This window comes from Megalops cyprinoides, chromosome 4 (assembly GCF_013368585.1).
Source record: "Megalops cyprinoides isolate fMegCyp1 chromosome 4, fMegCyp1.pri, whole genome shotgun sequence".
Lineage (NCBI taxonomy): Eukaryota > Metazoa > Chordata > Actinopteri > Elopiformes > Megalopidae > Megalops > Megalops cyprinoides.
This window is the reverse complement of record NC_050586.1, coordinates 7,168,418-7,194,632: the sequence shown is the minus strand read 5'-3', so window position 1 is coordinate 7,194,632 and position 26,215 is coordinate 7,168,418. Positions and strand designations below refer to the sequence as shown.

At 51.3% G+C, this 26,215-nt stretch overlaps 1 protein-coding gene across 5 annotated transcripts; it reads right to left on the bottom strand.

The window, feature by feature from the left end:
• mtmr3 (myotubularin related protein 3) lies at positions 1-25,779 on the bottom strand. Of its 5 annotated transcripts, none has more exons than XM_036527404.1 (22): positions 25,634-25,779; positions 21,352-21,425; positions 21,015-21,087; positions 19,439-19,528; positions 18,991-19,107; positions 16,190-16,210; positions 15,264-15,346; positions 14,545-14,711; positions 14,225-14,321; positions 13,776-13,889; positions 13,182-13,384; positions 11,979-12,110; positions 11,476-11,587; positions 10,458-10,653; positions 9,679-9,864; positions 9,238-9,408; positions 8,486-8,631; positions 6,180-7,572; positions 4,365-4,475; positions 4,119-4,207; positions 2,362-2,388; positions 1-504 (listed from the first exon to the last, which is right to left on the bottom strand). In XM_036527404.1, exons 3-22 carry the CDS (start codon positions 21,015-21,017, stop codon positions 333-335), a joined length of 3,630 nt encoding a protein of 1,209 aa, XP_036383297.1. In that variant the 5' UTR covers positions 21,018-21,087; positions 21,352-21,425; positions 25,634-25,779; the 3' UTR covers positions 1-332. The 5 variants fall into 5 exon arrangements, with proteins under 5 accessions (XP_036383297.1, XP_036383298.1, XP_036383300.1 ...); XM_036527405.1 differs by lacking the exon at positions 25,634-25,779 and adding an exon at positions 22,065-22,183; XM_036527407.1 differs by lacking the exon at positions 2,362-2,388.
• Between the last annotated feature and the right edge of the window lie 436 nt (positions 25,780-26,215).

Here is a 26,215-nt window from a genome sequence, read left to right as displayed (position 1 = left end):
GCGTACCCCCAGCCCAACCCTGCTCTAATACTTCCAGCAGTTCCTGTGCGCACATTTGTCTGTCCCCGCCCCCTCCAGCACACGCTGACTATCCAAAGTGCTTAGCCTCTTTCAAAACATGGCCTTTTTGTCGTTTTAAAAAAATTAATCTCCATACATACAATCTTCCATTGTACATACAGGAGATCTTCATTCACTTGGGAAAATTCGATATATATACACCGCACACAAAATGTACATGAGGAGACTCTTCTCGGCCTCCGGGATTCTTAAGTTCCACTGCAATGTGCATGTTTAGGTGGGGGGGCCGGCGTGTCCCTCCCTCCCGCTCTCTAGTTGGAGCTGGCGGTGATGGGTTTCTCTAGCTCCATGTCCCTGGGGGCGGAGGAGAGCTGCAGGCTGCTATAGCAGGTCTTGCAGACCCGGGTGGGCTCGAACAGCTGCTGGCTTGGCACAGGAATCTTCTGGTCGCAGCAGCTGGCGCAGAACACGTTGCCACAATTCCTGCAGGGGGCAGCAGAGAGACCACGCGGTTCACTGTCTCAGATCTAGATCTAACACTGCACTTGTATAAAGAGCTTGGCCTGCCCTTCAGGGACAGGAAGTGAAATAAGACCTGCACTTTAAGTTCCTTCTGCTAAAAATACCAGTAACATTTCTTACTACAATTGTGTGAGGGGAAAACATAAATTATGACAGGGGTCCAACTATTTTCTGTGGTACAGGAAGTCCCTGAATTTTTCACCCTCAGCAACTCACTAGACTGCACGCAGTGAACAGTCTGACCTGAACCCCCATACTGAGCCACACACTTTCATTTATGGCTAGCTTGCTATTTCTTCTAGCCTCTTAAACACAAATACCTCCTCAGTAAAACAAACATGTTCAGCAGAAATAAAAAGACACTTTAAAATTGGACTAAAGTACTGAAGACAATAATATAGTCTGTGACCAGATGATTTAGTCAATTGCTCCAAATTCTGGATAAAAAATCTTTTACTGAACTCATCTGGCAGTCTGTAGGCTTGCACACATACATGCTGAATTAATATTATTAATAGCCCACAGCGATGGATCAACCCTTCTCAAGTTGCACAGCTAAGGATTCACACAGAGTACAGGACCGCCAGTCTCCCTCACTGACTGATTAACAAGCTTTCTAAAGGGTGTGACCATAGGCCCATATTGTGATTAAAGGGTGGTTCTCATTTCAAACAGCAAAATTTCAAATTACTTCCACTGGGTTAACAGTTCATGCTAAGGTAAAATAACTATTGGGTTATTTTACTTTATTTCAGTTATGTTCAGGCAGTTACCTGTGTGCCGTTTCAATAACATGATCTTATTTATTAAAACATCAAAGTACTTTATCACTGGTTTAGGTGAAACTTGAAAAATGTCCCATACTAAGCAGTAAACTAATACCTGATAAACAGTTATACCTGCTGCACACACAAACCGAGCCCTTAACCCACTGAGATGGCAAATACATTTCACAAAATCTGGCGAAGCTGCAGGTCTTCCTCCGGGTAACGTGTCGAGTAACCTGAATACCTCTGATAAGGGGTTAGCGCTCTGTCTCTCTCTCCCTGACACACACACACACTCACAGACACAGAGGGGACACCAGTGCAATGCCATGCACACATGCACGCGCACGCACACACACGCGGAGGGGACACCAACGCCATGCACATGCGCTCCCACACAGGACCTCTCCGCTGACAGTTGGCGCCCAGCCGTGGGGCTCGCGTGTCCATGAGACAGGAAGCCACCGCTGCTCTGTGAGAATGAGACGTGTCAGCGCGCGGCATTCCGCACACTGACGTCTTCCACAGGTCACATGGTGCCAGAGGCAGGGTCACTCAGAGAGCCTCTACGAGGCAGAGTCAGTGTGAGGAAACAGCATGCAGGCAGGAACGGGGGGGTCCCATACATGAAGACATACACACTGCGGGGCTTCATCACGGCTGATCTGAGATCAGCCCTCCCGGGCTTCCTCTTATTCAACACCCTGCGTTAAGAAGCCAGTCAGAGAGCTCAGGATCAGCGGTTCACTGCAGGCCCTTTTTTTAGTTCGGCCTCTGGACGCACCCCCCGCTGCCCCCCCAGTGCAAATATTTCCTCATGGCCCATGCCTATACATTCCGTCTCCAAACCAAAATAAACAGCAGCGCAGCGCTGGGGGGGGAGGGGGGGGTCTGTACGGACACGGGGCCGAACGGAGAGACAGGTTAATGCAACACACAGGGGCAGGGATGGAGGGAGAGATGGGTTAGGAGGAAAGGAGAGGAGGAGGATGGAGGAGAGCGATGCGGGGGGGGGGGGGGGGGGGCAGAGGACTGAGGGGCCGTTTCTCACCACGCTTCTTCAACGGGCTCCCTGCCCCTGTGAAGGAGAGGGGAAACAGTGGAGGTACGGGAGTCAGAGAGGGGGCTGAGGCTGGGAGCACAGCGCCCCCGCCAGGCTGGGAGGCAAATCCTCACTGCTCTGTACGGTTACACACCATCCGCAACCCTACACACTGTTACACACCAACTACAACTCTACAGAGTGTTACACACTATCCACAACCCTACGCACTGTTACACACCATCTGCAACCCTACACACTGTTACACACCATCTACAACTCTACAGAGTGTTACACACCATCCGCAACCCTACACACTGTTACACACCATCTACAGCTCTACAGAGTGTTACACACCATCCGCAACCCTACACACTGTTACACACCATCTACAACTCTACAGAGTGTTACACACTATCCACAACCCTACGCACTGTTACACACCATCTGCAACCCTACACACTGTTACACACCATCTACAACTCTACAGAGTGTTACACACTATCCACAACCCTACACAGTGTTACACACCATCCAAAATCTTACACACTGTTACACACTCCTCTGTACTGTCATACACTGTCTACTCCCTACGTACCATTACACTGTCCTTACTCCTTAGTACTGTTACACAGTGTGTACCCCACTACGCAGTGTGCTATCCACACCCCGACACGCTGTTACACGCTGTCCTCACCCCTGCGGACTCCACTCCACACTGTCTCAGTGTCACATTACCAGCATTCCATTCTCTCCCTTGCCTGACGCACACACACGCCTCAGCACTGAGGATCTTCTGTTCCACCACAGCACCTCACTCAAATCAGACTCTGTTTCCTCAGACAACAGAACCATTTCACACCTGCCGCTGCCACAACCGTGTCCTCGTTTTACACCTACAGCTGCTAATTCTCTGGCCTTCATTTACACCTACAACTGCCAAAACTGCCATCACTTTAAGCCTGCAACTGCCAAAACTGTGCCTTCATTCTAAACCTGACTGCCAAAACTGTGCCTTCATTCTAAACCTGATTGCCAAAACCGAGTACTCATTTTAAATCTACAAACTGCCAAAACTGTTCCTTCACTTCAAACCTACAACTGCCAAAACTGTTCCTTCACCTCAAACCTACAACTGCCAAAACTGTTCCTTCACCTCAAACCTACAACTGCCAAAACTGTTCCTTCACTTCAAACCTACAACTGCCAAAACTGTTCCTTCACTTCAAACCTACAACTGCCAAAACCATGTCTTCTTCAAATGCTCAGCTGTCACACAGACAATGCTGCTTCACCAGCCAGGTCCTGCTCATGCGCCACCCAGCCTCAGACACCAGGCAGCCACAGCGAGAGGAGATGGAAAACCAGAGAAAAACACCCACATTCGACTTGAAGGGGCGTCCAGGACACCTTCAAAATTGCTACAAAACACACTGACACCTGCTTATGACAACTGACATACACCGAGTGTGTGCACTGGCCCTCTACAACGGTGTTTATCAGGTGTCATCAGTAGGTGTAGAGATGTACGAACTGCGCTGGTCAAACGTGTTGTGGGTGCCCCCTTTAAGCAAACATAAACCATGAATGAGACTGCAGCCTTGACTCAGGGGACACAAGGCTTTGAAGCAATGGAAAACAGACATATGAAAAATGAAGAAGACTGCTCCCATGTGCTAAAAAGAAGGATCTGTGGGCGGGCTATCCTGAGAGCACAGGGGATCACATGACACGGAGGAGGGGCAGGGACAGGAAGTGGGCGTTACCTGCAGTGATGCTTCCTGGTGGCCAGCCAGAACCTGCTCTCGCACCCGTAGCACTGGGCGGCCAAGTGGTCCGGGTACCACCGGGTCACCTGTGAAGGCCAGAACACCTGTTAACTCTCGCCCCCACTCCCATACACCACACCCGCCCCCCCCCAGCCCAAACCCCTGCCCCAGACCCCGCCCGAACCACGCCCCAAACCCCGCCCACAACCAGCCCACAGCCCCACCCATGTCCACAAGGCTCACCTCAGTGTCCTGCTTGTCCACCTGCTCCCAGCTGGCCTCGGAGAACAGCTCCGTGCTGCAGCGGGACAGGCAGTGGGGGTCCAGGTTGCATTCCGAGTCTGGGATTGAGGTCTGACAGACAGAGAGAGACACAGAGAGAAACCTGAGTGCTATCGGGCCTCAAGCAGACAGCAAACTGTGGCTGATATTCTTTGACCACAGTGGCTGATAAGAAGCAGAGAAAAGCAGTGATGTGGTGCAGGCTCAGGGAGCTCGGCCTGATCAGATACAGCGTGGGATCTGCAGGGGAGGACAGGCTGTGCTCACAATGTGATTAACAGCAGGTCACGTCAGTGACGCCCTTATCCCACAACACGGGACACACACAGACACACCAGAGTAAAACCAGCTCCCTAAATCACTCCGCTCATGCCACAGGTTCTAAATCTGAAAAAGAGAATAACTGCCCGTCGTCCGTGGAGAGGGGAGGAGCTGCATTCTGCTGGCAGTGGGGCTCACAGCTGCCTATCTCAGCCTGAGAGGCAGAGACACGCCAACCCAAAAATATATCTGAACAATAGTCAAGGGGTGACTCACTTTAAATACTCTATTTGAAATGCCTGAAATGCATTTGTTTTTGGCAAGTTCGTGCCAATAAATATTGTAAATATTGTACAACTTATTACCCAATGTTACGTTCTGCAAATATCTATGTGTCAGCAATATTTACTGCCTGTGTTTCAAGCCAATAACACTTTTGAACTTTGAACTGAGAGAGAGAGAGAGGCTGAGTTAGGATGGGAAAGTGTGAGAGGTTACAGTAAGAGTGTGAGACAGAGGGAGATAAAGAGGGAAAGGGAGACAGAGAGAGAGAGACTGTGAGAAGAAAGAGGGTGAGAATGTGTGAGAGAGAAAAGACAGAATGAGAGAGGAGAGTGTGAGTTAGACAGGAAATAGTGAGAGTGAGAAAGGAGGCAGAGTGAGAGTGTAAAGGCAGATAGAGTGAGAGTGTGAGAGGAGAGAGTGTGAGAAGAGAGAGTGAGTGTGAGGAGAAATAGTGTGAGTGAGAAAGGAGAGTGAGAGTGTGAGTGTGAGAGGAGAGTGAGTTTCAAAAGAGACAGTGAAAGTGTGAAGGCAGACAGAGAGAGTGTGAGTGTGAGAGTATGAGAGGAAAGAGAGTGAAAGTGTGAAGGCAGACAGAGAGAGTGTGAGTGTGAGAGGAAAGAGTGAAAGTGTGAAGGCAGATAGAGAGAGTGTGAGTGTGAGAGTGTGAGAGGAAAGAGAGTGAAAGTGTGAAGGCAGATAGAGAGAGTGTGAGTGTGAGAGTGTGAGAGGAAAGAGAGTGAAAGTGTGAAGGCAGATAGAGAGAGTGTGAGTGTGAGAGTGTGAGAGGAAAGAGAGTGAAAGTGTGAAGGCAGATAGAGAGAGTGTGAGTGTGAGAGTGTGAGAGGAAAGAGAGTGAAAGTGTGAAGGCAGACAGAGAGAGTGTGAGTGTGAGAGTGTGAGAGGAAAGAGAGTGAAAGTGTGAAGGCAGATAGAGAGAGTGTGAGTGTGAGAGTGTGAGAGGAAAGAGAGTGAAAGTGTGAAGGCAGATAGAGAGAGTGTGAGTGTGAGAGTGTGAGAGGAAAGAGAGTGAAAGTGTGAAGGCAGATAGAGAGAGTGTGAGTGTGAGAGTGTGAGAGGAAAGAGAGTGAAAGTGTGAAGGCAGACAGAGAGAGTGTGAGTGTGAGAGTGTGAGAGGAAAGAGAGTGAAAGTGTGAAGGCAGACAGAGTGTGAGAGAGTGCGAGAGTGTGAGAGGAAAGAGAGTGAAAGTGTGAAGGCGTGGGAGCGCTCACCACTTCGTCGCCGGCGTCTCCGTTGATGCGCAGGGAGCCGCTGAGCTGCTGGCTCTCCAGGCGGCTCCACAGCTCCTGCACCTGCCTCTTCAGCGTCTCCACCTCCATCTGGTGGCCGGCCTCGATCTGCCGCAGCCGCTGCTGGATCACGTCGCTGTGCAGCGTCAGCCCGTCGTCGTCCAGGTGGCTGCGGGCCGGCTGCTCGGGGCTGGGGGGCGGCCGTCCCAGCAGGCCGTGCGGGCAGCGGTGGGGGGCGCCCCGGGGGTGCGGCGGGAGGGAGCCGCAGCTGGCCGCCGAAACCTGCCGGCTGAGCGGGGCCCGCTCCCCGTTCGCCCGCGGCTCGCCGTCCCACGCCGCCTCCCCGTTGCACACGGGCCCCGCGGGCCCCTCGGCGGGCGCGGGGGAGGGGCGGTGGGCGCCGTTTAAAGTCCTGGCCCCGCCCTGCTCCGCCTCCGCAGACCCCTTCCAGGGGTGGGGGGGCGGGCTCTTGGCCTCGGCGGGAGGCCTGGGAGGAGGGCAGGCGGAGAGCGGGGCAGGGACGGCCTGCCTGTCAGCCCCCTCCTCGGTGAGAGTCTCTGTGGAGCTCTCCATGAGGGACGCCCGGTCCTCTGCCTGGTCCAGCACTGCCGACGGGGGCCGGCTGAACTGGGGGGACACGCAGTGGCTCTGCGCACCGCCCGCCTCCTCGGGAGCCACGTCGCTGTGACCGTTGGTCAGAGTTCTGATCTCGGTTCCGTTCACGGCCAGCGGAGGCAGGGCACTGGGCTCTGTGGAGGTAAGGAGCTCCTCTCGCTGGCTGCTGTCTTCGGGTTCGGGGTGCGGCTCATGCTCCGTGTCCTCGGGACGCCGCTCCGTGGGGGGGTCTTTGAGCAGCGGCGGGGCTGTGGCTGGGGCTGTGGGCAGGGCTGGGGCGTCCTCTGGACGGTCAGCGGAGTCCCGTGGACGGTGCCCGTTAATGTTAGCGTCTTTCTGCGCCACCGCCGCCGCATCCTCTTTTGACGCCTCCTGGAGGATGTTCTCCATCTGTCCCTCGGCCACGCCCACCGCCACAGAGAGCTCCGCCTCCTCCACGCTCTCCTCCGCTGGCAGCCTCAGCTTCCACGCCTCACCGTCCTTCGGCTCCTCCCCCTCCTCTCCCGGCAGGCCCTCCCCTTCCCCGTCCCTGTCGGGCCAGCCTCCTCTATGCCCCACCCCCTGCAGGTTATTGGCCCGTCCGTCCTGCTCTGGAGCTCCGCCCCCCTCAGGCCCCACCGCGATGTTGAGCTCCAGTGACCGGCGGTGGTCCTGCCACTTGTCGTTCAGGCTGGGGTCACTGGAACGCCGGTTTGGGGCCAGGGGGCCCCCCACCTCACACGCAATGGGCAGATTGTCAAAGGACCTGGTCTTCGGAAGCCTTTTGTGAAAACAAAATTAAACATCAGATTAAACTAGGATACTTGTGCAAGACAACCTTCTACTTCTGCAACACGCATAAATCAAGGGTTACAGGCAGTGCCTTATTACACTACTCATCCAGAGAAATGCCTCAATGAAAGACTCCAACAATTCTAAGCATTCAAAAGAGATTACAACTAGATTAGTATTATATAAAAAGTGCACCAGAAAGCTGGCCCTCTGCCATAATGAATTAATAGTTTGGAAACCATTTTGGCAAAATAGGACAGAATCTTTTACTTTTCATTTGAACAGTCACCCCCTAGCCTCTGCCTCATTACTCTGGGTGTGTTCTCTTCCTTTGAAATAAGCATATGTAATCTAGCAGAGAGAGATTATACACACAGTTGTCTGCACTCCAGGTTGAGACTAAAGAGTGGCTGTTGAAGTGAGCCAATCCCTGCCACACGTACAGTACTAGCAACAGGCCAATTCATTGATCTCAGAACAAGAGGAAAATAAAACACCCAGGTATGTTTTAGGAAGAGGTTATGTTTCTGTGATACTACCCACATGAGAGAACTGCTAAGTTGCACACACAGACACTTGAACTCCTCTGAACAGACTTAAAAAAGTTCACTTCAAAGCGAAGTGCTTCAAACCTTCAACATGACAGTCTGTTCGCCTCGGATCGCTTAATGAGAAGCGGTCTGAACAAAATTTTGAATCAGCGATGTCATGAAAAGACTTCAGAGGAATGAATGTCTCTTTTAAGCGGCAAAGTGGGAGAACTGAGCATTTCCTCCACAGATCTCTGTACCCACAAGAGCAGCCACTGTAGTCATGATCAGCGTTACTGATCCCAGCTGCCATGGTTTCAGTCTGGGCGTGTCTCTTATGTCACTCAGGTGGGGGCGGGGCTGCTGGCTCACCTGCCGAGGGGTGTGTCTTCGGGGTTGGCGCCCGGCGCCGGGTAGGGGGCGCAGGAGTCGTCCGAGGGCGTGGTGGGCGAGGAGCTGGGCAGGTAGACCGCCGTCCACACCATCAGGTTCCGCACGTGGCACACCGGGTGCAGCACCTGTGAGGTGGGGGACGCCAGACCTGTCCTGTACAGGTGTGCTGTACACATTCACACAGCCCAACACTGAGAGAGGACTCACTGAACCCTTTCACCGCTACTCTGTTTTTGGTCCTCACTCTATCAACAAAGAATGCTGACATGCAAAAATGCAGACAAGTAAACAGCCGCTGTGAGCTATGGCTCTCCGGTGCATTCGGGGGGGGTGCCTGCATTGTTGCAGAGACACTGGGATGAACGTCTTGGGAAAAACATTCCCAACCACATCCTCACCACTCACCACTCACACACTTACATACCAAAGTGGTGATGAGGACCACGACATGGACACAAAAAGAGAGAAAGACATGATGCCACACGGACAGAGAGAGAGAGAGAGTGAGGTGGAGAGAGAGAGGAGGGAGTGTGTGAGAGAGCGTGAAGGAAAGAGAGACTGTGGGAATGTGTGAAGAGAGAGGGTGTGTTAGAGATGGTGTGAGAAATAAACCTGTAATGTGTGAGGAGGGAGGGTCTGTGAGGGAAAGAGTGAGATAGTGAGAGAAATAGAGTGTGTGAGAAAAAGAGACAAAGTGAGTGTGTGAGGAGAGGATGTGTGAGAGAGCGTACCGTCTCCGAGTGGGAGGAGTAGAGCATGTTCCGGAAGGCGCGGTTGGCGGGCCGCAGCAGTGACCACACGGAGCAGGTTCTTTCCTGGATGTGGTTGTCCTCCCTCTCTTTGCCACTGTTGCACAGGAAGGTCCCGAAGAGGCAGGAGTAGGTGTGCTGCACCAGCTTCACCTGTACGGACACACACACACGCACGCACGCACGCACGCGCACACAGACGCACAGATGCGCGCACACACATACAAAAGGCACAAACACGCGCACACACACACACAGGTACACACACACACACACACACACACACACACACACACACACACACACACACACACACACAAAAGTGGTGTGAGGGATTTGATCACCACTACACCAGCTTCAAGCATCTAATTATACATGAATGCTGCTCTAAATGTGTATCTCAAAACCCCCGGGGCCGCTCACCAGGAAGGCCTCGTTGAACTCAAAGGAGCAGGGGAACTGCCTCTGCAGCTGGTGCACGCAGTCCAGCCACTGCAGGAAGACCGGGCAGCGCTCGTTCAGGTCCTCCGAGCTCTCCCCGTGCCCGCAGCGGTCTGCAAACTTATGCCCGAAATCCAGCCACTCCGTCTCCACCAGGACCTGGAAACCCTGCGGGAGGAGGCGAGGAGGACATGAGCACGCAACCCGGGCGAAGCTGGGGAAAGGAGGAGGCGAGGAGGACATGAGCACGCAACCCGGGCGAAGCTGGGGAAAGTAACCGTTCTGATCTTCAGGAGACACCTTGCACTGTTCTCCCCACAATGGGCTGGCGGACTGACTCCCACAGCGTGGGGCCATGAGCAGGAGAATATGTGATAAAGGAAGAGTCCCAGATGGAACCTGTACAACTGAACTTTAATAAACATACAGTGGTGTAGCGTGGTGGTGAGGGGCAGGGCTCATAACCAAAAGGTTGCCAGTTCGATTCCCTGCTGAAGCACTGTTGCTTGTCCTTGGGCAAGGTACTTAACCCAGAATTGCCTCAGTAAATATCCAGCTGTATAAATGGATACCATGTACAAATTGCAACCTACAAGTCCTCTGTAAGACCTAAGTCGCTCTGTATAAGTGCAACTGTTAAATGACAATAATGTGATGTAATGTATACTTTTGATAACATGAAGACAGTGCCCCCGCATCCTCCTCACCCTTCCCCCTAATTCCACTCCCGCCCCTCCCCCCTCCATCGCCGGCCTCCCTACCTCCACGGTCCGGTAGTACGGGTCCAGCAGCAGCTTGGACAGCGCCACGATCTGCGGCGTCCGGTCCCAGCCGTCCGAGCAGTGCACCAGAACGGGCCGGTGGTCCCGGTCCACAGCGTTCACCACCAGCAGGGCGGCCTTCAGCAGGAGGGACAGGTGCTGCAGCCACTTGGTGCTCTCCAGAGCCGACAGCCAGCTGGGGGAGAGGGAGACGGGCCTCAGCGGGACTGCACAATGCCCACACACAACCCACTCACAGCCACTTATTACATTACATTACTAGCATTTAGCAGACACTCTTAACCAGGGCGACTTGCATCACTTACAGGTTTTTTTACAAAGTTATCCATTTATACAGCTGGATATATACTGAGACAGTTGTGGGTTAAGTACCTTGCCCAAGGCTACAGCAGCAGTGCCTCCGTGGGGAATCGAACTGGCAACCTTTCAGTTATGAGTCCTGCTCCTTAACCACTATGCTACACTGCTGCCCAGTTACAAACTGCGCACCAATAACAAACAAGACTTTCTCAGGGAGTTTTTTTCTCTTAACATCTTAAAAAAAAAAGAAAAGAGTTTTCGTAATAGTTTCCAAGTGAAAATGAAGACTTTTTTTTTTAGTTTGTTTTAGAGAGCAACTCCCTCACCCCTACTAACCAAGCTCTGAACTGGTAAACTGAGAATGTTGTTGCTCTAGAAAAGGCTTTAAATGATATGTGCTCTTGGATAAAGACACTGATTTAATTAGAAATTCTACAGTGGAATCTCTGAGCAAATATATGGAGGAGTCCTATGGGGAGGTCCTTCAGCCTGGTCGGTGCCAGGCTGAAAATCAGGAGCAGATGTGCTCTCTGAGAACATAGGGGGCAAGTGGTGGGCGAGCCGGCTGGAGCAGAGCCAGGCAGAGCCAGGCTGAGAGGCGAAATTCAGTCAGAGCGAGAGGGTTGCAGCTCCGGTGTTTGGGATGGGAGGACGGGGCGGGGTTTCTGGTGGGGCGGGGCGAGAGAAAAGGGCTCACTTGGCTGGATCCGGCATCTGCGTGCAGAGAAAGCGCAGGGACTGGAAACTCTTGCGGATGGAATGGATGTTGGCCATGCCCATAAAGACGACCTCGCAGTTGGGGTAGTACTCTGGAAGGCAGGGGAGCGAGAGAGAGAGAGAGAAAGAGAAAGTGTCAGAGTCACTAACACCACTACAGAGGGAAGAGCCGCTGACATTCCCCCAAAGATGAGGCCACACCCCCATGCCTCCAGCCACGGAGAGCTGGCGATTCCCACCAACATCTCTGCTTAGATGAGGCCACACCCCCATACCCTTAAGTGAGGGGGAGATTCCCACTGATATTCCCACAAAGGTGAGGACACTCCCACACCCCAGCGAAAGGGGGAGATTCCCAACAATATCTCTCCTCAGAAGAGGCCACACCCCCACACCCCTAAGTGAGGGGGAGATTCCCACTGATTGTCCTCCACGGGTGAGACCACACCCCCCACACCCCCAGCAGAGAGGCACTCCCCTTACCTGGGCACTCGCAGCCTCCTCCTTTAGCCCTGTTGGCCACGGCGGCCGCGTAGGACCTGGCGTCCAGGATCAGCAGCTTCTGCGGCTGGATGGCCAGGCTCTCCACCTCCGAGCTGTTAGTCATGGAGGAATCTGAAACAGAGAGAGAGAGAGCCCTCTGTTTAGGAGCTACCTCAACCATGCCTACTGCCAGTGACCACAGCAGTGACACAAAACAGTGCTCCGAAACTGTGCACACCAGCTTCTGAGCCGTCGTATTCAAGCATACTTGATCCATACAGTGTTCAGCTTGTGAAAGCTTCTGCTTATGATCAAAACAGCTGGGCTGTGGGACCCCCTACATAATCAAAACTATGGCTCCCTCGCTGCATACACTTGTAGTGGATGTTTGTCTGCTGCTACACACACATTGCAGTTAATGCTAGCTAGCCAGCGACAAAATTATCCACAAATGGCATTCTTGTAATTCCACAATAACAAGGCTGTTTGGAGTAAGTTTAAATCTGATCATCAGAGGAAATCAAGGGTTTTTCGGTCATTAGCTACCCTGCAGAGCCTTACACTGCTCAGTGTGTACCTGCACAGCATCGTGTAGCACACTGAGCCGTGACTGAACTGACCCCGCCACAGAACGCAGCTCTTTGCATTCTCGTGCACTGATCGTGCGTTACAATAGGACTCTGTTACGAGAGCAAAAGAGCATACCAGCATCATTCTCTACGCCTCTGTCCTCTTTTGCAATGTTTCTCACAGCGGTGCAATAAGAATAAGCCTTCTCAGTTTATGTCTGCACTGGTACAGATTACAAACACGTTACGAACAAAAACGTTCCCATTCCACAAAAAGCAAACAAAACACGGCCATTTTCCCTTGGCCCGCGTTGCTGACATGCACCATTTGACAAAGTGCGATCCGGCGGAGACCGGTCTCGGCCCGGGCGGAGAAAAACCTTCAAGTAACATACAGCAAACGCAACAGAAAAAATCCACCGCCACGTTCAGGCATAGCTAAACCCGGGCTAGTGTAAACACGCCTACACATTCTTTACGTCTCAACCTGCTACCGTTCTGCCACTTCAATCCCCAAATATCTTTCTCAGACAGGTTAGGACAGGTAAGCTTGCTCAACCCCCCATCCTGCACACTCTTGAGGGAGACCGACACAGGCGGAGAGACAGCCACAGTTTGGGCGGCAGGGACTGACCGAAGTCGGTGTCGGAGAAGTCGGCGCCGTTGGCGTAGTCGCGGGAGCAGGAGCCGTTGGCCAGGTGCTTGCGTGAGCTGCTGTCCACGGCACAGGCCTTGGCGATGGACTGCACCAGGTGCTCGTCGTCCGCGTTGCGCCACCCCCACCAGCTGACCTCCGGCTGCCCGCACCGGGCGATCACCGCGCCCGTGCTCTGGTGCCTGCGGGGGGAGGACAAAGGGTCACATGACCTCTCAAAAAGGACTTTACGCAGGTCAAAGTGCACACTGCTAAAGTAATGGTCAGGTGTATTTATAGCCCATGTTGGAGAAACAGACATTCAACAGAACAGAACAGAAATTCTGAGAGACACAGAGAAATTCTGCATCTCTGTCTGTAGTGAGGAAAGTCCGGAAGATTCCTGAACTGCCTGTAAAACAAGTCCTTAAGGTTTGTAAAGGCACATGTTAGTGCTGCAAGACATGAGCTGCACACAGCGCTACATAACTGACACAGCAATGTATATGTTACACAAGCTTCATAAACCTGCCAAGGTGAAGTGGGAAATCTATCAACCCAGCCAGCGTAACGTTAACTGGCACGCTCACGTACCTGTACACCACGGCCGGAAACCTCTTCCAGGAGCGGAAGGCTGCCACGTTCTCCAGCTCCTTGTCGGTGATCCAGGCTGGCACCAGCAGCAGCTGCGGGTAGCTGGAGCAGAGCCTGCCAGTTCCGGGACCGGAGGGGGGGGGGCACAGAGTTAGCGGAAGGGCAGAGGCCGAATTCTAGCGTAGGGCTAACTGATGCCTCAACAAAGCCTCTGTGCTTGGACACCCAATCCAGGCCTCGTCACTTATCTGGCCGGGGCTGGCTGCCAGTGGAAGCCCATTTATGAGACTTGGCTAAGTCAGGACCCCGGCACTCCAGCACAACCGCCCTCTGTATTAGACAAATGGAGGACGTGTCCTCTGAAGACGACAGCGTGTCACGGAGGAAGCGGAGGGCCGGTGCTCGGAGAGCCGCACTGACTGACGCTGCCACTCAGCTGCTAGCGTTACCTGTACTTGTTGTTGATCTCCGATATCCTCCAGGCGTTTTGGGTGTCGAAGCCCATCCGCTCAACCTCGTTTTTGAAGCGGGAGGTCACGTGGTCTCCTAGAAGGGGACAGAGGGTCGTTCCGTTGAGAACAGAGAGAAATGGAAAAACTACAGGGGATGATGCGCTGCAGTGACAGATGGTAGAAACTAGAGGCACCGTTCAGGGAACGCCTCGTTCAACCCGGTCCTGTGTGCCGATCCCCCTGCACCCTCTGAGCTGAAAAGGGGGCGAGGGGGGTGTTTGGGGTGTCTGGGGTGGGGGTGGGGTGGGGGGGGGTACCTGGCCTGCAGAGCTCTCCGTGCTGCTCCTTCTCCCCGGCGTACACGTCCACACACCAGGCATGGAAGGCGAAGGAGAAGAGCTCCTCGAGCCGCGAGGGCGGGCGGACCACGTTCGTCAGCCTCTTCAGCCACTCCTGACACTGCTCGAAGGTGGAGAACTGGCACCTGCAGCACGCAAACGCAAACAGCGTCACGGAGCCGTTCAACAGAGTGGCACCAACAACACAGGACAGTCATACAGGATCACCACTCGTGCATTATCGTGAGAGAAAACCAAAGACAATATCTGTGCAAGTGAGTGTGTCACATTCTGTACATACACACATACATGTGCATCTTTGTGAGTACACATATATTGTACATGAAAACAAATGCATGAGTCCGTGTGTGTGTGTGTGTGTGTGTGTGTGTGTGTGTGTGTGTGTCCATACATGTAATGTAATTTTGCAGCCCCTTTTGGACGATAGTGTGGCATAGTGGTTAAGGAGCAGAACTCTGGTTCGATTCCCCACAGGGGCACTGCTGCTGTACTCTTGGGCCAGGTACTTAACCCACAACTGCCTCAGTAAATATCCAGATGTATAAATTGATAACATTGTAAAAAGAACCTGCAAAGGATGTAAGTCGCTCTGGATAAAAGCATCTGCAAAATTACAACAATGTAATGCAATGTAATGCATGTGTCCTGTACACAAGGCAGCTGCAGCTTTTTTTTACCTAATGACCTTGCAGTCCTTGCAGGTGACATGGAGCTGGAACATGTCACGACACTCCACGCTCTCAATCAGCTGCAAGGGGACCTGGGGACAGAGGAACAAGGGGCTCAGAGCAGCTCCCTCCGCCCCCTCTCAGAGCCAAAAGCTGGGCCTCGGGGGCCGGTTCTGCTCACGCAGGCCATCGGCGGCATCCGCGGAGCTCACGGGCCGGCTTCCTCCACGGGTACAGATCACCAGCACGTGCAGATTATCCACAACCAAACCTCTGTGAGGGATTTCGGCTCTCAGCGAGTTAGTTAGCATGTGCTCAATGTGCAATACTGACGTGCCTCATGAAAAATTCATGCCCGTTGCACTTCGCTCTTGACAAATGCTTCATCAAAGTACACAAAAAAAAAAAAAACAAAGTGTAAACGACTTCCACTGAATTAGCAGAACACCAAACACCGTGTTTCAGCTACAGGATACAAAGCAGGAACCTCGACTGTCTGGAGGCTTGATTTGGATAGCGAGATCAGTAGTTTGCATCTCAGTGCATTTCCAAAGCAAATCTCGTGATCTCATCTTCTTAAACTCCGCTTATCTCTTCTAAGCAAATGTGGCCCTTTGGAAGAGGAAGCCTTTGTGTTTTGAAATTGCACATGCAATTGTTAGCGGAGGTGTTCACCAATGTGGAATTAGGGCACGCGTCACCAAGTACAGGTTCAAAGCATTCACAGGTGGCTCTCGATGTGTTTCCTGCTACACAGAGCCCTGTGCTAGCTCCCCCCCCCATGTCATTTTACACACGGCCAGGCCTCATGCATCACTGAGAGAACACAGCAGGTTTCACACACTCCACTCTTGACCCCCCCAAAGCCTGTGGCCACATCCCGTGCGGGGGTTGGGGGGGGGGGGGGGCAGGCGATACCATTAGGAAGTACTTACTGACACCTCACACGACCCACTCTGATATTAAAAAAAAAAAAACAGAAAGGAAAGAGAGACAGACACAGAAAACAATGCGTCAGAAATGGCTGTTCCACTGTCGCCACGGCACACACATCTGGTCCTGAAACGCTGTCACGGAAAGGTCACCGTTTTCATTCTTTTAATTCCGCCGCTCTAATCTAATCGCGCTAATCTCGCCATGGCCCAAAGGCCGCGCCCCAAATTCCTTCGGGTGCTCGTGAATAACCCCGACCGCTTCCCCCCCCCCGCCGAAAGCGGCAGGCCCGCGCCTCGGCCCGGCGGCAGATTCGCACCCGCTGAACCACGGCTGCTCAGACGTCCAGCGCGCCTCATCGCCAGAGCTAAGAGACGCGCTGGCCGGGACGTCTCTGCCACCTCACAGGAGCGTTATTTTTCGCAGGAAGCAGGAGCCCGTTCACCCCCCGTTTGCTGCATGACTCCCGCCATGTGACGCCAGCGCACAATCAGGCGGAATGGGTCACAACAGCCTGTCGATGTGACCAGAGGAATCAGAGAGAGAGAGGGAGAGAGAGAGGGCAGCTAACACACGCACCCTGTAAATGCGACACTTTGTCTGCTGTTGAGCAGGAGCTGGGAGAACGGTCTCCCTCTATGAGATCATTATTTACCACACAGAAAGCAAAACACAGCGCTAAAACATGACCTGATCCGCTGGTGTAGACGTCCAAGTCCAACTACACATGGAATGACACAGACCTTTGTGGGGTAGAGCGCATGGTAAAGTGGGCATAGTGGAGGAGGAGCAGTGCTTGTAACTGAAGGGTTGCTGCTTTGATTACCCCCGCAGGCACTTGGTACTTAACCCATGATTCCGTCAGTAAATATCCAGCTGCATAAATGGATAACATGTAAAAGCTGTAACCTGTCTGAGTCACTCTGGATAAGAGCATCCGCTGAACGATGTGGCCAACGATGCAAGTGTAATAATGTCATGGTATATACAGAAAACGCAGTAAAAAAGCCACTATGCAGAACAACAAGGCTTTAAACAGATATACGAAACATTTTACAAGGTTCATGCACTCGCTAGAAAAGACATTTCAAAACTTCCCAAAAACATTTGCGCATACTTCTATACCACGAGTTATACAAACAGAGCTCTGTATTAACTGCTCATTGTAGCCTTGCCAACGCTGTGAATTACTCTGAGCTCTAGCCAGTAAACTGTCAGGAGGGTGGGTATTATAAACATTGTTCAGTCAAGGCCACATTATGCTGTCGTCCTCATTTAAGACGCACCCACACGCACATCCCTGGAGAAATTCCAGATTAATCAGTGGCAAAACAATGGAATTTGGACAATAAATCTTCTTGCTGCTTTTAAATTAGAGAATGATGTACGCTTCTTGAGCAACATTTAACCCAGAGTAAGAGTGGCACAGAAGTCACAGAACGGTTGGAAATCTCTAAATTATCAACCGAACAGAGCATTCACATCAGATGCCCAAAGTATAATATTAACCATGAACCAAAGACATTTACTGACTTTGGCCACATTATATACAGTGTGTCTCATGACACACAATCCAAAACATTTCTATGAACGCTATCTTCAGCTGCTGACTGATTGTTTCTTTGTTACATGGCACTTACTTTTCATGCCTGCCACATATGTGAAGGCATTTTCTGTGCTGTTCTCAAGAGTATAGCTTATAAAAATAACCTAAAATGAAACGACCACCTCATAACAGGGCTTTTTTCATGACACGAGAACATAAAAACTCGAAAAGCTAAGAGGAGAAGAGGCCCATTTTGGTTTTTCTACAATCTACAGTGGCTTGATGACTGTGTTGAGGTTGGCCTCGAAGGTTTTCTGTAACACCCAACACCACAAAACATCCCAGCCTGTATTCCGTGCATTTTTATCGTCCTGTGAGGAATGACAAACACGAGATCATATCTCTTAGGGAAAATGCAGAGATTCTGTTACGCTTTCTGTTTGTAGAATAATTTCATCTCTGACACAATTGCACGAAACACACTTCTCTGTTCGTGAGCAACCCCCTGGCATGCATTCATGTATTTAGTGTTTGTATGAGCAGTCTCACATTTCTAGAAATAATGAGTGCCTGTGAGGAAATAAATGAACAGTTAAATGAACTAATTTATCAACAACCATAAAACAATGGGGCTGTTTATAGCATCACAGGTTTCCATTTGATTCATTCTTCTAATTCATGTGCATTCAATCCAGAAACTTTTTTGGAAAGGAAACCGACTGAATAGGTTATGTACTTCATTCAAAATAGCTACTCTGACCTGCTCCTTAGACATGCTACTGTCCAGCTCCCAAGCCATTTGCAGCCTATTCATTGATTCACAATGAAAGGGCTGGAACAAAGAGTATGTGGGTGGCCAAAAGGGATTGCTTCATCAGGAGTCCCTCACTTTAGGGAAACTATGTTCCAACTGGAACACAGCCATGATCTCAGAAATCCCATGGCGTTTCCCCTCATGGCGATGCACACCTTTAGCCTGGACTTCACCAAACATAACAGGGCACCAAACAGGGTCTCCGGATTAACCCTTTCTGACCGTTTTGTCGGTACAGGGTACCACGTTGTCACTGACAACTTCCAATAGTCTGACTTGTAATTGGTGGGGGCTGGCGATGTAAAATTCCTATCATCAGAGAGGATATGAAGCATCTGCGTGTGGAGAAATTTCAAACACTTCAAAACATTACAGACGGTCACATTATTGAGAGTTAAGGCAGGTAAATCTCGCTGGGCGCGGGGTGGGGCGGGCATACTTACATTCACGACAGATTCTTTGAACTTGATGTGCAGCCGGTAGCTAGACATAGCGATGACGGCGTCCTCAGCTCTCCCCACATACTCGGTGAACTCTCCATGCAGCTCAGGAAAGGGGACCTGCAACCGAGAGAGGAGCGCTGAGATTCCACACGTTAAAACCACGGGGAGGGGGGGGTCAGAGGCAGCAATCTGGGCTATGTTTGCATTAGAGGTGCTAGAGTCAGCTCTACAGAGGCTATGTGGAAAAAAACACACTGCAACAAGCTCAGTGGAAACAGGCGCTTAGCTACGAGCATCGGCTTACTGAACCATGCTCTCCAGGAGTAACTGGAAAGTCACTACTCAGAACTACATGCTCATTTCCGTGTCCTCGTCTGCAGTGGGTGTAATGGAAACACAGCCACTGGTATCTATGTGGCGAATGCTGGTGACCCACGATGCACCTCACCTGCAGGTTGTCCTCCTCCAGGACAGGGGGCTTCCTGGGGAAGATCTGATTGGCCTGGATACACTCTAGGCTCTGCTGCCCCTCCTCCTCCTGCAGAACAAAGTGCTCCATCAGCCAATGAGGAGCCAAGACTCAGGACTCCCCACACAAGCAAACCTCAAACAGTCCTGACATATTCCCACAATCCTCAGCACCCTCCCGATCCACAGCCACACACTCTCCACAGCTAGCGAGTTCTGTCCACGGTTCTGACCTGAGACGGTCCCGTGCTATCCCATAATCCTCCACGCCCACTCAAACCAGCCCTGGTCCGATCTCACAATCGAGCACGCTCTCTTGAAGCGCTTCTTTGAGTCCCCACAAAACCCCTGTACCGCCTGCGCCAGGCCCCCGTTCAAAAGCCTCTCTGTGTAACCTTGTCTCACACAGACAGAGCCAGCAACAAAAACCTACAGACTGCCTACTCTGTAAAGTATCATAAGTAATCTATTTACATCCAAGCATCTTAAATACATTACAGTGCTAAATTTAATTCGCGTGGCTACATCCAATTAATGCCCCTTTAGATTTTTACGAGGCAGAGTCTGTGTAACGACAGGGCGCAGCATGTGAATCGGGCCCCGATGCTGCTCTCTGCAGAATGGGCAGTAATGCGCACATATTTGAAATGCCAACGGCAGGCACATCACTGGGCTCTTGTGCTGGGTGTTAATGGAGTGAGATCCCCACACGGCCGCTCTTTCCGAGTGACTGTAAGTGATCAAATTGGCGGAGCATGTTTGCCACAAGCAGGGAGTGCCGCAGAGGACTGCCCCCCCCCCCCCCCCCACCCCTGGGGTCCTGGGGGTGAGCGCGGGGCGCATGACAAAGAGGGATTAGGGCAGGCCGCTGCTGTGGAAGGCAAAGGGCTGGTGAAGCACATTCTGCCGGCTGCTGGATCAGCGAGACGACTGTCTGTGAGCTGAGCTGACAGCGTGCGTCAACACGCCCGAGGGAGCGCCCCCGCCGGGGGACACGCGAGGACACGGCCGTCGCCACGGTGCTCTGCCTGGGGGGGGGGGCTCTGTACCTGCATACGCACACGTATATACACACGCGCATAGACACCAACACGCGCACACACACATACACACACACTACCTTACATTCAGCAGTTACATTACATTTAGCAGACGACTTCCAGCACAGAAGAGCACACACACAGATACACACAGACACACACACACACACAAACACAGAGCCTCCTCTCATCCTTGTCCCGCAGCCAGCAGCGGGAGACACCAGACGTGATGTCAGGTCACATTTGGTGCGCTTCCCATGACTGCGAAAGGTTTGGGACAGCAATAAAATATTGATCACCCCGCAGCAAACAGACTGGGCGGAGCTTCAGCTCCGCGGCCGCAGGCGCTATCATCTGCCCTCCGCTAAAAAGCCCTGTCCGACCGCCAGGGAAGAAATCGATGGGACAGTTTCCGATTCCACATAGGCAGACAAACTGACAGAGGAGCCAGATCACCCGCTGACTGTTGCACGTAGTCTAGATAGGCTAGGTGTGAGGACAGAGGGCAATTCTTACCATGGCCCCAGTGACGGAGTGCGGCTCACTCGCCCGGGAAAACCCGTCTTCTCCTCCGGAACCCAATTTTATTCTGGAGGGGAGGAGAGGCATGCAGTTAGCACCCTGTCCGACGGGAACCACAAAGACGAGGTGCTAAAAAGAAGCCAAAAGCCTCTGGCAGTCTGTCACGTAAACCTGAGGAACTTAAACCATGCAGAACCTTTCAGTAATGACACACACATCATTCGCACTTTCATTGAGAGTTAAGCACAGATAAGAGAGAGACATTATCACACACACACGCACACAGTAATTACGACAGTAAAGTAAACCGACACACAGTACTAGAACTCACCAGAGAGAGAACACAGAGGAGACAGTCTTCTGATTCCGTTCTGGAAGCCTCTCCGAGAATGAGGACATTGAATTCTGAGGGCGACAGAAATCCCAAGTTTAACAAGATTGATTCAAATCATTTCAAATATTAAATAAAAACGTTCAGCTTTCTGCCGTCAAGCGCAATCCCGAAGCTCACGGCCGAACTGTTTTAACCGACCGATATGACTGACGATTTTTTTAATATGATAAAAATCAACAATTCCGCTTTCCACCCCGTGGCTAAATATACAGTTTGACTGGTATTTATTCAAATACAATGAGATGGAGAGGAACTGCCACTTCCACAGGACTGTGGTAAAGTGTGGGAGGAGCCACTGGTGTGATGTGCCAGTCCCAACCTAGTCAGAAACCACCAGCAAAATCATTAGCTAACCTAACAGGTCTCCTGTTTAACATCTGTGTTTTTTATACAAGTCATGGCCTAATCAAAGAGAGAAGTGAACCACAATGTTACTGAACAACCTGTTACTGCCTCCATTCACAAGAATTCAGTATCAAACTTCTGTCCCTCTGCTTTAAGAGTTGCACTTGAATTCACTGTGAAGTATTAAGAAACTGTTACCACAGAAAACAGAAGCTGATTCACGTAAGTTAACATATTTCAGTAATAAAGTCTCACAAAATAAGCAAGGAGCAACCAACACTGACTGCGGGGAAGAGGCTGCTTACTTGAAGAAAATATCTCCAGCAACAACTCAGGGAAAGCTAAATATAACCAGGAACAGAGCGACACTGAAGACGATCCTCAGATCAGCTGTGGGGCATGACTGGTGGCCAGTTCACCCCCTCATTCAGCATATCCCACAATGCCCGGCACCAACACCCAGACCACACTCTCGGGTCCGCTCTGAGAGAGAGAGAGAGAGAGAGAGAGAGAGAAAGAGAGAGAGTGATGCAACAGGCCACTTCCCCGTCAGTCAGTGCTATCTCACGGCTTCCTTTTTTTCTTATCTCTTCACGCTGGCTTCTCTGCAGGCGCGTTCTGTTGTCTATCATGACAAAATCAGATAGACACACACGCACACGCCACCTTGTTTGTGTTTTACAGCCCCACGAAGCAGCGGTAAAGGTCACGCCGTGTGCAGATGGAAATTTCATCATGGAGAAGGGAAGCGCCAGTGAAGCTCGGTGTGTGGCATCGGCGACTCCGGGGGGAACAAAAGGGAGAAATGGCTCCCTCTTGGCTCTGCGTGGAGATCGTCCAGACCTAAATTTCTTCTGGCACGGCGCTCGCGTTGTGCTGTGCATCCTGTCCCGTGCACGTAGCGGAACATGCTAAATTCTCCCCAGAGCTAGCACCCTGCAGCCACGCGCTGAATGCCCAATAGGAGCACATGGCGCTAAAGACACACCCCCCCCATGCTGGAAGGGACTGATTAAACATATCTGCAACAGGCACAAGTGTTTATCCCCGCAGACTCGTAACCCTCCGCCCCCCTGCCCCTCTCTGCCCCCCGCTCGTGGGGGCAAGGGGGCTACGGCCCTCCTGATCCCGTGACTCCGCCGTGCACGCGATCTCCCCGGGCCTGTGTTTAAAGTTGGATTAACAGCAAATTCTCGCCGAGCAAAACACGCAGGGCGGTTACGAGTGGGCCCAGCGAAAGGGAGGCCTCACGACCTGGCAGGCAGGGCAGACGCACACTCGCGCCGGGAGGGGCCAGCCCGCTGAATGCCCCCGCGACTCCTATCTCAATAACACTGGCGTGGCGCTCTTTCAGTTTGGGTGGATTCAGCACCACGGTGGCTGAGAGGCCCTGGGGGCTGCAGAAATAATTCTTTTTTGTTTTTAACTTAACCTGTAAACTCTTTACAAGAGCAAATGAAACATTTAAAGGATCCATCTGCGATTATGTCATGGGTGCTGCTGCGGAGGGGGGGCACTCATACGTGTGCGGTGCTGACACGCTTGCCCTGGCAGGGATGCCAGCTCTCAGCAAAGCGGCGGCAGGGGAGAGACGGGAGTATCCGTGTCGCCCTCTCGGGCAGGTTTTCAGCAGGCGCCATCTTATCGGGGATGAGGGTGGAAGCGTGCCCCGCGCTCGGCCTGCATTCTCATCTAAGCTCCATTTATCCAGCCTGACAGCTCCGCTCCCGGTCTCACCCGCTCTACAGAGCCACCACCGCAGCCGTCCCCGCCAAAGACACACAGTGCAGGGTACTGGCAGTAATCGCTCGTCCACAACATCATTACATTACGATCATTCATTTGCTGATGCAGTCAGCTGCTAAGGCCACTGCTGGGGGGCAAGGTTCCCTCCCACCTGAGGTTTAAATTCCTGACGCTGGGGGTCACATGACCAGAACACTACCAACAGTGTTTGCTGGGAGGTCAGAAAGAAAAATTCTGCTTTAATTTTCCGCCTCTCAACCTCAAGTACAGTACTGGAACATGAGTTAGACACATGAATGAGCTTTAGTCTCTAGTCTGTGCAAAGGCTCATACAGAAGGATCATGACAGAGAGAAAGAAAATACGGCAATGAAGGCTCATACATAAGGATCAAATGAAAAACAAAAAGTCACCTATCATATGACTCTCACACTTTGCAACACAAGGGCTTTAACAAGTGTAGCTGTTAGCTGCAGCTGACTGCTTCTTCCACATATATTAATCTCTAGCCCTAATAAAACGCTGATTTCACATAGTAAGTCATATTTACTATCTTTTCAACCACGCCTGCAGCTGATTTAACTCTATGATACAACACCGTTATTCTGCAATCCACTCCAACATCGGTTCTTGAAAACTTTAAGAAATCACTTGCTTTCGAGCTAATCATGCATCAAGCAAAATACATTTCTTTTTTTTCCACATCACCGCCTTTTCAAATATTGTCCAGTTGTCTTATCGGAAAGATTAACACACATATTTATTTAAAGAGGAAAAAACGGCACTTTGTCTGACTCGCTACCTCCAAACTAAACTGGAAGAAACGACATGAAAACAAATGTTTACTGAGGCGCTCCGACTCCAGCAAAATGGTTACTCTTTAGCAGAGCAGAAGCTGGTAGCCAGCTTGCTTTTTGGGTAATAAGCGAAGAGCATCGTGTCCTAATGCAGAAAGCACTGGCTGTGTTGGATTTCCAAGAGAGTAGCGGCTAACTAGCCAGAGAGGCAAATCCTAAAACAACGTAAAACAGAATAAGCACAACAATCAGACAGTAGGATATTCCGATGAGGAGCTCAAGTCAACAGGCTATACACTCTGATACCATTAGTTGGTGTACGTTTACAACGACACTAAAATAACTTCAGGAGCTCAAAACTTTATCACAGACGGAATTCAATCAATATAAACAGACTAGCTCGCCAGCAGCGCCAGACAATCAGAGCAATCAGCAAACTATTCAAGTCCATTCATAAACCGAAAGCCAGGCTAGACTACGTGTCTTGATTTTTCACTTGTAACTAGCAAAGACTGCATATAAATCGTATTAGATGAACTGACTCTGCATTCCAGCAACAGTTTTGTAAATTCTGCCGTTTACGGGTAATCCAGGTGTTAGCTGGTCACGACAACACGCCTCTTTTTTCCACGAACAAGCATACTAGCTACATATGTAGTTATGGCTAACGTTCCTGCCAGTAAGCTAAGTTTAGCTATCTAAATAACCCGAGTTAGATAACATTAGCCAGCTAGCTATCTAATTTAAATTATTTAAAATATGTGGCTAGCCCGCAAGCGACCCAGCCAGTTAGTGAGCTAAGATACGTAACGGGTCAATATTATGTCTAGCAGTTCAATGATTAGAAGAGCTTCCCTGCTCCAGCTGGCTAACTTGCTAACTGTTTTCTCCCTCCGCGTTCCCCTTACGGTGTTGTCGACGTAGACAGCCAGCTAAATTAGCTAGTTAACGTTATTTCCATGCCCATGCTGTAGTTGATGGTGACAGCACCAAGCTGAGCTAGCCTCATTGCTAGCTTGCTAACTAGCGAACGTTAGCTATCGCTCCTGCGATCCGTCTGCCAGTTCAGTCTACTCGCCTCTTCCATTGACAAGCTTCTTTCTTTCCATTTAATGGAGTTCATTTGGCTCTCCCCGGTGCTGTATTTTGGCTGCGATCGCCGGTCCGTATTGCTCACTCTTTCTCGGCCCGCTGTCTCTCTCCCTTCCCCTTATCCCTGCAGGGCTGTCAGGCTCTGTTTTTGTTGTTGTTATGAGATGGAGGGCGGACCCCCAAAGGCGGAGGCCGCAGCCAAAACACACCGACGGCGGGGGAAGCGGCCGGCGCACTCACCTACAGGGAGCTCCTGGAAAGACCGGGCCGAGGATTTCGTCGACGATCCGTGCACTCTCTTCGCAATAAATAACAAATAATGCAATAAATAGCCTGTCAGAGCCAGCGGCCGTCTCAGTCCCTCCTGCAGTTGCGCCGAGTCGCCATCGCCGCGTATCTAACCCTGGACTCCGTGCGTAACGTGATGACGTGATGACGTAGAGTGTGTATTGCGTAATCACGTTCAGACGAGGCTGGGTGGAGGGGGGCGGGGGGTGAACCTGTAGCTTGTAAACACGCGGTATGGAGCGCAGGTCTTATTCCGTTATGGCTATTTTACCGGCATGCCGTCCGTTGTGGGGACAGTGCGGATTATAGTTTAGTTTAGTAGTATAGGAGTATAAACTAGGAGTAGAGATTAGTTATCTACTATCAGCACACGGCAATTAACAGTATCTGTACGGTCAACATAAGATAATTTTGTTTGTGTATTTAATGATATGTCGGATAGGTGTGTAGGAGGAACATTGAATACACTTATTGTGTAATTGGACCGACTTGGCTGGTTTGTTAGATTGGCAATAGCCCCTTCCCTTTGAATAC